The sequence below is a fragment of the Cimex lectularius genome, unplaced genomic scaffold, assembly GCF_000648675.2.
Source record: "Cimex lectularius strain Harlan isolate CLEC.00 unplaced genomic scaffold, Clec_2.1 scaffold14, whole genome shotgun sequence".
NCBI classification, from domain to species: Eukaryota; Metazoa; Arthropoda; class Insecta; order Hemiptera; family Cimicidae; genus Cimex; species Cimex lectularius.
This window is the reverse complement of record NW_019392637.1, coordinates 2,410,751-2,422,554: the sequence shown is the minus strand read 5'-3', so window position 1 is coordinate 2,422,554 and position 11,804 is coordinate 2,410,751. Positions and strand designations below refer to the sequence as shown.

General features: G+C 36.8%; 1 protein-coding gene across 1 annotated transcript; it reads left to right on the top strand.

The window, feature by feature from the left end:
• Positions 1 to 771: 771 nt before the first annotated feature.
• On the top strand, positions 772 to 10,531 carry LOC106671906 (pancreas transcription factor 1 subunit alpha). Its single transcript, XM_014402879.2, has 4 exons — positions 772 to 1,179; positions 1,241 to 1,433; positions 1,498 to 1,613; positions 10,312 to 10,531. The coding sequence occupies exons 1-4, from the start codon at positions 1,068 to 1,070 to the stop codon at positions 10,443 to 10,445; spliced, it is 555 nt and encodes a 184-aa protein (XP_014258365.1). The 5' UTR covers positions 772 to 1,067; the 3' UTR covers positions 10,446 to 10,531.
• Positions 10,532 to 11,804: the final 1,273 nt, after the last annotated feature.

The window sequence follows — 11,804 nt, the reverse complement described above, 5'->3', positions numbered from 1 at the left end:
CATTTCTCGTCGTGGTCGAAAATTACCGTATTTTTCTCCTCCCCCCACAAAATCAAATCATTTTCCAATTTCGAATTTTATGACTTCAAAAATAGAATCAGAACATTTGGATTGAAATTTGCAAAGATGCGTGGGTGGAATTTCGGACTCCTCGTCCTTCCTTTCATACTGAAAATCATTTTTATAAAACTATTATTTTTATCTAAGATTTTTGGTTGAGATAAAAATTAGTGTCACGAGCTGGATTCGAACCCACGCTGCTCTATCCACTCCAGCTATCGTGACGATTGAGCCGACGGCTGGCACTAATTTTTCATCTCAACCGAAACCTTAGATAAAAAGAATAATTAATATGGTCAATTATGACCACTACGCAAATTTGGACTTTTTATAAAAAAATAATAATTTTTTTTAAATTTGAAATTATCTAAATTTGCTCAAATTAAAAAAGTTAAAATATGAAGGGTGCTTAAAAAACGATGCACTATGATAAAATACCAAGGGAAAAACACCTTCGGTAAATTCCGCCAGGTGGCACCCCGGTGGGCCGAGAACAAATAATGACGGCATGATTGTCATTTGGTGAATTGGTGAACTGGGTTTTGGTTTCCGTCCATTTTTCTGAAACGGAACAATTCAAGATTTTTTTCATCTTGTCACACTTTTTATTTTTTCGTTTAATTCTAAAAGAGTCGAGGTTATTTGGAATTCGGGGTTACGTTAAAGAATGGCTTGTAAAATAACTCGTTTCTTTGGTCATTTTGGTTAATAGGTTTTCCCAAAATGGTCCGTTTATCCATTCAAGAAATAATAATGTTGGTTTATAAAGAATTTTTTATTTGGTCTTTAGGTGATTAATTAATGGTCCTAAATTTGTACATTTGCTTGTAAGTTTTTTCACCTTGGGTAGTGTTGATTGGCGGCGGTATCAAATTGATTAAGAGACCGGGGGTTGATTCTGCCGCCCCCCGGCCAATCGGCACGGCGTATCCATAGATACACCCCCTCGCAGGGGTAGAGGCGTGGCACGGCGGACCCGACAGTCTGCCAGAATGCGGCCCTGAGCGATGGACGGGTTCCTCATCGACACGAGCCAGGTCTTCCTGTTCGACCACGACGAAGACTCGACGCAGTCTGACTCGAGTTTTTCTTATTCGAGCGATCACGAGTCCAACTCGGGTAATATCAGTTTGCCCTATCTTTAGACTTTTTTTTTACTTTTCTGATTGTTTTTTGTCAGGGGACTCACGATGTAGAAGGCGAGGTGAGAAATGCGCCGTCCAGCAGTTGCAGCAACGCCAAGCAGCAAACCTACGCGAGCGACGACGCATGCAGAGCATCAACGAGGCATTCGACGGCCTCAGGGCCCACATTCCGACACTTCCGTACGAGAAAAGACTCAGCAAAGTCGACACTCTTAAACTGGCCATAGGGTAAGACCTCTAAATACTTAAAAAAAAAAAAAATACAAAAACATTACAAACGACGAACTTTCAGGTACATAAAGTTCCTCAGCGAGCTGGTCAGGAACGACAAGAACCACCAGGAGCTCGGCAAGTCCGTGGGGAAAGCTCGGAGCCAGAACAAAGAACAGAAAAAAGTCATTATAAGAGGTGAGCTTTTTTCCAAATTTTAATTCACCAATTCACCAAAATGACAATCATGACGTCACTATTTAAATACAATCATTTCTCCACTTTTTTGTGGTATCATCTGAAGAAATTTGCTGAGATAAATACAATTTAACTCAAATTAGTAAAATTTGACGATCAGTTCTTAAAAGATTTTTAGCTAAAAGTCAATTTTCAGGTGAGTTATATGTAAACTTCAGATTTCTGAGGGGATTTCTAAAATTTATTAGTAACTTTTAGCCGTTCTATTTAATTAGCCGATTTTGGGGAAAAAAACACCGATTCACCAATTCACCAAAATGACAATCATAACGCCATTAATCGAGACTTTTCTCCATTTTCGCTATGGTGGCACCTGACAGAATTTTTCCAAATTATATCATTATTTGCGAGATTTCGAAAACCTAAGTTGAGAATTTTGGCCAAATTATTAAAGTTTGAAAGAAATTTTGGACAGAGGATTTTATTTTATTTATTTATTTATTTTTGAACAAGCTAAGTGCAAACTTCAGATCTCCGGATGAGTTTTCGAAATGAACCACTCTTTTTTTTTCGTAGTGCTATCGTTCGTTAAGACCAGAAAAAAATAGTGACGTTTTTATTTAAATCGCCCCTTTTCCTCAATTTGTTCGCCAGGGAGGCATCATTATCAAATTTCAGAACTAAGGATTTTGCTCAAATAAATCCAAAAGTAAATAATGAGCAACCTTTCCAAAAGGAATATTGGCTAGAAGAACTTTTTTTACGCCCCGTGTAAAGTTTAGATCTCTGCACGGGCATTCTCAAATTTATTGTAGCGTTTAGTCTGTTTTAAATATTTAGCCGATTCTACTGGACAAAAACCAATTCATCAAAATGACAATCATGACATCATTATTTAAATACAATCTTTTCTTCACTTTTCTTATGGTATCATCTGACGGAATTTCCCTAGATAAATACAATTTACCTCAAATTAGTAAATTTGTCGATCAGTTCTTAAAAGATTTTTAACTAAAAGGCAATTTTCTTGTACAAATTGTATTTAAACTTTAAACATCGGGAGGAATTTATTTGTAACTTTTAGCCGTTCTATCTAGTTAATTTATCTATTTAGCCGAGTTTAGACAAAAAAAGCGAAAAAGAAAAAAACAAAGTTCACCAATTCACCAAACTGACAATCATTACGTCATTAGTCAAGACTTCTCCATTTATGTTATGGTGGCACCTGACAGAATTTTTCAAGATTATTGGATTATTTTCGAGATTTCGAAAGGCTAGGTTAGGCCAAATTATTAAAGTACGAGGAACCTTTTTTAATTTTTTTAACGAGCCAGGTGTAAACTTCAGATCTGTGGATAAGTTTTCGAAATGTATCAATATTTTTTTCCGTTTTCGTAGTGACACCGTTCATCAATTCCAGAAAAACAACTAGTCCACCAATATGACAATAGTGACATTATTATTTGACCAATCCTTTTCCTCATTTTTTTTCGCCAGGGCGGCATCATCATCAAGTTTCAGAATTAAAGATTTTGCCCAAATAAATCCAAAAGTAAAAATTAATGAAATTTTGGCTAGAAGAATTTTTTCACGCCCCGTGTAAAGTTTAGATCTCTGCACGGGTATTCTAAAATTTATAGTAACGTTTAGTCGTTTTTAACCATTTAGCTGATTGTGCAGTTCACCAATTCACCAAAATGACAATTGTGACGTCATTATTTAAATAGAATCTTTTCTCCATTTTTTATGCTATCATCTGACGGAATTCCCCAGAAAAAATACAATTTAGCTCAAATTAGTAAATTTGACGATCAGTTCTCAAAATTTTTTTAGGTAAAAGGCAATTTTCTTGTACGCGTTATATGTAAACTTTAGACTTCTGGGGGGGGGTTTCAAAAATGTATTAGTAACTTTTAGCCAATAACGTTTAATCGTTGTTGTTTTTAACTATTGGGCCGATTTTGCTGGACAAAATCGAGTTCACCAATTCACCAAAATGACGATTGTGACGTCATTATTTTTGAATTAATGCTTTTCCCCTTTACGGTTGTTGTCATCTGAGAAAGACCTACTGTTTAGTGATGTTTAGTCGTTTTCGTAAAATGATTGTGTGTGTGTAAATCTCACTACGAGCTCCTGTCGTCCCTTTTAACTGTAAATAAAATCTAGCCATATAGATCTTTGTGGTCAAGGAATCCTGATTGAAATCATTATTATAAGCTCCTGTCGTACCTACTTAACAATAAATAAAATAAAAAATTTAACTTCTGGTAAACTAGATGTGGTAGACGTCAATCTTTAAGCTCCTGTTATTAATAACTTCTGCCTTGCTCCTGGTCGTTTAAGAATTTTGATTAAAGGCATTTATGACGCTCCTGTCATCCTTTCTTAAGACTATACTCTGGCTCCTGATAGTGTAAGAATCCCGATTCAAGTACGTTTATGAAGCACACACACACTCACAATCATTTTACGAAAACGACTAAACATCACTAAACAGTAGGTCTTTCTCAGATGACAACAAACGTAAAGAGGAAAAGCATGATTTCAAAAATAATGACGTCACGATCGTCATTTTGGTGAATTGGTGAACTTGATTTTGTACAGCAAAATCGGCCAAATAGTTAAAAACAACAACGATTAAACGTTCACGGCTAAAAGTTTCATCATTTCTTAACAGTATTTATACTTTAGCTAGGTAGTCTACAAATCCCGATTCAAGTACATTTATTAAACTACTGCAATCCTGTCTTAAGAGTAATTAGATTGTAGCTACTGGTAGACGTATTATCTTAATCTACTTGCTTTTGTCCTAATCCTGGTACAACCCTAGCTTCAGCTAGTCGTGAAACTCTTAAAATAATCTTTATACGAGCTCCTATCTTTCTCCCTTAAATTCCAGATCCTGGTAGTTTAGGAATCGTGTTAGATGTCTTTCTTTGAGCTCCTGGTATTAATAATAGTTTCAGTCTTAAGCCTGATGTGATTCTAGCTCCTTAGACATGTATGGAAACGAGCCTAAGTGAGATGGGAAAGATTGTAAGTAGCAAGAATAATAAGAGATAGGCAGTAAAAGAAATGAAGGTCTGTTAGTGACAGAGAAAAACAAAATACTCTCAAAACCAAAACTACAGAAATTTGTTTTGTCTGATTGATACATTTCTTGTTTCTCCGGTCTGTCGAACACCCCGTTTTTCGATTATGTTCAGGGTTATGGTGTGACTGGGGGGATGAATTGATGTTTCTGCAGGCGGTGAATCGCTCGTTACGAATCGATTGGGAACGACCGCGATCCAGTCTTCTCTTTCTCTCTCTCCCAACCCACCCCTAATTGCCGGCTAATGCACATCCATGATCCATGAGCAGATGCACGACCCTCCCACAAGATCGTCGAGTGGGACACGACGATTCTCCACGGCAGGCTTCATTTCATGGGCTGGGAAAACGGTACATACGTAACAATAAGCCAAAAAGAGAAGATGAAAGTACGTACGGTGAAAAGTTGGAGCAGGTGCTACATTGTGTCAGGTGCTATATTAAAGATTCACTTCCTATGATGTTTTTTTTATTATTCAACCCCCCTCGCCGTAGCACCTGGTTAAATATCGATTTGTCAACAGTTCATCGCGATGGCGAGATTAAAAAAAAACATTGTTTCCACTCCAACAAGCCGAGCAGCGTGGGATAGATAAGATTGAAAAAAAAAAATCGCCCGCAAAACAGGTTTATCCACTTTGTCGATTTTAAAGAAAAAACACCACAATTGTTGGTTTAAGAAAAATTACTGTAGCAAGGTTAAGACAAAAGCTGATATATAGACTTATATCAGGATGGCTACCAGGAGCTATAATCGAAGTCATCTTAAGACAGGATTTCAAGAGCATAATGTTTACATAAACCACCAGAAGCTTCAGTGAAATTCAGATTTAAGTCAGAAGCTAATATTAATAGCAGGAGCTTCATGAATGACAAATATCAGGATTCCTAGTCTACAAGGCGCTAGGAATTAATTAGCATTAAGTACGAACTATTGACGATAAAATAGCTCATGGAAGGATTCGTGTGGTGGACTACTGTACCAAGAAAGAATTTACGTTGGGTTAAGGCCAATAATTATACTGCTTTGAGATTCATAAATACCAGGAGTATAATTAGTTTTACATATTAACTAAAAGAGCTCAAAGAATCACTTCTATCAGGAGTCCTAGATTAGTAGGAGCTAGGTTTAATTGAGATAAGAGAAAAGACATTAGCTAAAATAATTGGCTTTTATCAGGATTCCTAGACTAATAGGAGCTCGGTTTTAAGTAGAGAGATTTTAAGAGATAAGCGAAAAGACAGTAGCTAAAAAATATGACTCTTATCAGAATTCCTAAACTAATAGGAGCTATGTTTTAATTAAGGATAAGAGAACAGACAGTAGCTCAAACGAATTACTTTTATCAGGATTGCTAGACTAGTAGAAACTAGGTTTTAATTAGGGTTAAGAGTAAGACAAGATCTCAAAAAATGACTGCTATCACAATTCCTAGACTAATAGGAGCTCGGTTTTAAGTAGAGATAAGTGAAAAGACAGTAGCTAAAAAAAAAATTACTTCTATCAGGATTCCTAAACTGATAGGAGCTAGGTTTTAATTAGGGATAAAAGAAAATTCAGTCGCTAAAAAAATGACTTTTATCAGGATTGCTAGACTAGTAGGAGCTCGGTTTTAATTAGGGATAAGCGAAAAGACAGTAGCTCAAGAAAAATGACTTCTCTCAGGATTCCTAAACTAATGGGAGATACGTTTTAATTAGGCATAAGAGAAAAAACAGTAGCTAAAAAAATGACTTTTATAAGGGTTTGCTAGTATAATAGGAGCTCCTTTTTAATTAGGGATAAGAGAAAAGATAGTAGCTAAAAAAAATGACTTGTGTCAGGTTTGCTAGACTAATAGGAGCTCGGTTTTAATTAGGGTTAAGAGCAACACAAGATCTCAAAAAACGACTGCTATCAGAATTCCTAGACTAATAGAAGCTAGGTTTTAATAGGGATAAGAGAAAAGACATTAACTCAAAAAATGACTTTTAACAGGATTCCTAGACTAATAGGAGATACGTTTTAATTAGGGATAAGCGAAAAGACAGTAGCTCAAGAAAGTGACTTCTATTAGGATTGCTAGACTAATAGGAGCTAGGTTTTAATTAGGGTTAAGAGTAAAACAAGATCTCAAAAAATGACTGCTATCAGAATTCCTGGACTAACAGAAGCTCAGTTTTAAGTAGGGATCAGCGAAAAGACAGTAGCTCAAAAAAATGACTTCTATCAGGATTCCTAAACTAATAGAAGCCAGGTTTTAATTTGTGTTAAGAGAAAAGACAGGAGCTCCAAAAAGTGACTAAAGGGATACATGTTATCAGGATTTCTAGGCAACCAGGAGCTAAAATTGAAACGGGATTAAGGCTCATATTTCTATTGACTTAGAAACGCACGGCTATCAGGAGTACAAATACAATTAAGAATGGATGAAAGTTGTTTCATAAATATACTTCAATCAGGATTAGACTACCAAGAGCTAAAGTATAAATACTCCCAAGATAGGATTGCATGAGCTTCATATCGTTCATTCTGCATTCAATAAGGATTATTAGGCTACCAGGAGGTAGAGTATAAATAATCCAAATAAAGGATGACAGGAGCTTCATAAATGTATTTGAATCGTGATTCTTAAACTATCAGGAGCTAGAGTATAAGTACTCTTATGAAAGGATTGCAGGAGCTTCATAAATAGAATTTAATCAGGACTATTAGACGACCAGGAGGTAGAGTATAAATAATCCAATTAAAGGATGACAGGAGCTTCATAAATGTATTTGAATCGTGATTCTTAAACTATCAGGAGCTAGAATATAATTAATCTTGTGAAAGGATTGCAGGAGCTTCATAAATAGATTTCAATCAGGATTATTAGACGACCAGGAGCTAGAGTATAAATACTCCTACGAAATGATGACAGGAGTTTCATAAATGTAATTCACTCAGGGTTATTAAACTCCCAGGAGCTAAAGTATAATTACACTTAAGAAAGGATGAAAGGAGCTTCATAAATGTACTTGAATCAAGATTTTTGTAGATTACCAGGAGCTCCAAGAAGGACATCTATCACTATTCCTAGTGTACCGGGGGCCAGATTTTAATTAGTTTTAAGTATAAAGATTAATTTAAGAGTTTCGTGACTATCTGAAGCTAGGATTGAACTATGGCTAGGATAAAAGCAAATAGTTAGTTATACATTAAGATAACACGGATACCAGGAGCTAGAATCTAATTATTCTTCAGAAAAGTTAGCAGCATAAATATAATTCAATCAGGATTACTGGATTAATAGACTTCCAGGAGCCAGATTTTAATTAGGTTTAGGTTAGAACGATAGGAGCTCGTATAAAGATTATTTTTAGAGTTTCATGAGTAGCTGAGGCTAGGAATGAACCAGGGTCAGGACAATGCCAAATAGATTTATAATAGGATAAATCGGCTGATAGAATTAGGTATATAAAAACAGCTAACTTACCCGATTAAAATAGGTTTAAGAAAATACCGTGTATTTTATGATCTGCTAATTGGGAAAATTGCCGGTGCGCCATTCTTCTCGTCTTCATCAAAAACGTCCAAATCCCAGCCACTTATCAACGCTCTTGTCCAGTTGTTTATTTTAAACGGATGACCCGATAATCCGTGTCAACAATGAAAACCGGTGGCCGGCACGCGAGCATTCGGCCTGTGACCGGTGATTTGAGCGGCCGCACGTGCGACAAAACGGTGGCACGCGTCCGCCCGATTCTCATTCCGCCGTTGAAACAACGGGTGAGGTTTGTACAGCGACACTGATTTTTCGTATTGACAAATCACTTGAACAATTTCATAAAATAAAATAAAAATAATGACAAAACTGTAATTCAGAGTGAGAGGAACAGATTGAGCATATAGACGTATTATACGTGGATGAGGATGAAGAGAGAAAGAGAGAAAGAGAGAGAGAGAGAGAGAAAGAAAGAATGACAAGTGAGGTGATATAAGGGGTGGAAGGACGAGATGAAAAACAAGAAAGCAACAAAGCAAGACGACTAGAGGTATAGTGTCAGAGGTGAGTGTCTTACGCCTGATTCAGTCCTGCATCCCGGCAGTTGTAGCATCCTGAAGTATGTTTATGAGCTCTTGCCAACCTTTCTGAAGAATAATTACATTCTAGCTCCTGGTAACCGTGTTATCTTAATGTATGACTATCTACTTGCTTTTGTCCTAACCCTGGTTCAATCCTAGCTTCATCCAACCGAAAATAATCTTTGTACGAGCTCCTACCGTTCTTACTTAGCCCTAAATAAAATCTGGCTCCTGGTAGTCCAGGAATCCTGATAGACGTCATTTTTTGAGTTACTGGTAGTCTGAGAATCCTGATTGAAGAACATTTATGAAGCTCCTTTCATCCATTCTTAACATGATTTACACTCCTGATAGCCGTGCGCTTGTAAGTCTTTCAATAGAAATATGCTTCTTTCCTAGCACTGATTCAGAGTAATTTAGAGCAAACAGAGTCATCTTTTAGACCAGGTAGTCGAGGAATCCTGATAGCCGTGATTATTTAAAGTCCTGCTATTAATATCAGATCCAATCTTAGGCCCGTTTCAATTTTAGCTCCTGGCAGTCTTGGAATCCTGATTCTTATGAGCTCCTATCATCCTTTAGTCAAGGAAATCATGGAATCCTCGTTAAATTGTAGCTCCTGATAGTCAAGTAAATCCTGCGAGTCGTCTTTCTTTGAGCTCCTGTCGTTCCTACTTAACCCTAATTAGAATCTAAGTCCTGACAGTCACGTAATTAATAGTAGATTTCTTAAGCCCGTTTCAATTCTATCTCCTGGTAGTCTAAGAACCCTGATAGAAGTTTATTTGTGAAGCTCCTTTCACAATTTCTCAACGGTATTTATACTCCTGATAGCCATGTGCTTTTAAGTCTTTCAATAGAAATATGCTTCTTTCCTAGCGCTGATTCAATTACAGTCATCCTTTACTCAAGGAATCCTGATAGCGGTCGTTATTTAAAGTCCAGCTATTAATGTCAGATTCAATCTTAAGCCCGTTTCAATTTTAGCTCTTGACAGTCTAGGAATCCTGATCCTTATGAGCTCCTAACATCCTTTAGTAAATGAAATCGTGGAATCCTGAGAGAAGTCTTTCTTTCAGCTCCGTTAATTACTATTTAATCCTAATATCTAGCTCTTGACAGTCTAGGAATCCTGATCCTTATGAGCTCCTAACATCCTTTAGTAAATGAAATCGTGGAATCCTGAGAGAAGTCTTTCTTTCAGCTCCGTTAATTACTATTTAATCCTAATATCTAGCTCCTGGCGGTCTAGAAATCCTGATCCTTATGAGCTCCTATCATCCTTTAGTAAAGGAAATCGTGGAATCTTGGGAGATGTCTTTTTTTCAGCTCCTTGAATTATTACTTAATTGTAATATCTACCTCCTGATAGTCTAGAAATTCAGATGGACAACTTTCTTTGAGCTCTTGCCACCTTTTCTAGACTTTTTTTTTTAGTACTTTAGCCTTAAGCCTGTATCCGTTCTGATAGACTGGGGAACCTGAAAGAAGTATTTGTGTAAATTACCAACAGAACGGTCATTTTTAGTCAAAATTAACCCGTTTTTTACGTTTCAGGAAGCTACGGATGTCCATACGCCGCCCACTCTCTATCCTGGAGTTCGGACAAGGAGAACGGAAGGAACGGGGTAATGTTCGCCAAAGTTTGGACACCGGCTGACCCGAGGAGCAAAGGTTTCGGCAGCGTGTAAAAACCAAGACCAAAATCCAAAAAAAAATTTACCAAATCGTATCTAGTCATAACATTGTACCTTTTTTTTATAAATTAAAACGCGTTTTTCCCCTGTTTTATATGTGGTTCTAATTTTCCTCCTCTTTTGCGTTTTCATCCTTTTTTTGGGCGGAAAATCCCCGATGGGCGTGGCGGATCGAACTGCTGGGAAAATGGCCAGGTGGCAAGAGGCGCACGCCTGCGTTGTACCCTTGGGAAAAAGACATTTGTACGACATTGATCTATCTCTCCTGCGACGACGGAAAATCACGAATTTATTTCATCACTAAACAATAATAAAAAATAAAAAATATTATTAGGTAAAAAATAGAAAGGAAAACATCAACGACTATTCCGGACTTCCCTATGACGCCTCCTCCTCGTTATTTAACAAAAAATATGTTTTTCCATTATGGTCGAATATTATACTATTATTATATTATAATATTATATATTATATACAAATCAAATCGACGAAAAAACGATAATATATTAACAGCAATATTCACTCGAGTTTTCCTGTTACAACATGTTCCAAATGTTCTTGCAAAGGACTATGCATTGGCTCCTGTCATTTTTTTAAACTCTAATTACACCCGAGCTCCTGGAAGTCAAAAACCTGATTCAACTCTAGTTGCTGGGTGTCGAGGAATCTTGGCAAAAATCATTATATGAGCTCCTGTTTTTCTTACTTAATCCTATATAAAATCTAGCTCCTGGCTCGGACGGATCCTGATAGACGNATTATATACAAATCAAATCGACGAAAAAACGATAATATATTAACAGCAATATTCACTCGAGTTTTCCTGTTACAACACGTTCCAAATGTTCCTGCAAAGGATGCATTGGCTCCTGTCATATTTTTAAACTCTAATTACACCCGAGCTCCTGGAAGTCATAAACTTGGTTCAACTCTAGTTGCTGGGTGTCGAGGAATCTTGGCAAAAATCATTATATGAGCTCCTGTTTTTCTTACTTAATCCTATATAAAATCTAGCTCCTGGCTCGGACGGATCCTGATAGACGTTTTTTACAAGCTCGTCATACTTGGCATGGTATCCTGATAAACGTCTTTTTACAAGAGCCTGTCATTTCTACTTAACTTTATTTTTTTCAACCTCCTGATAGTCATGGGATTTGACGGAAGCCAATCGTTGAGCTCCTTTCTCTTACTCGTAAACCTAATTGAATTCTAGGTGCTTGGTGTCGAATAATTTTGGCAAAAATCATTATATGAGCTCCTGTTTTTCTTTCTTAATCCTATATAAAATCTAGCTCCTGGCTCGGAAGGATCCTGATAGACGTTTTTTACAGCTCCTGATACTTGCCATGGTAT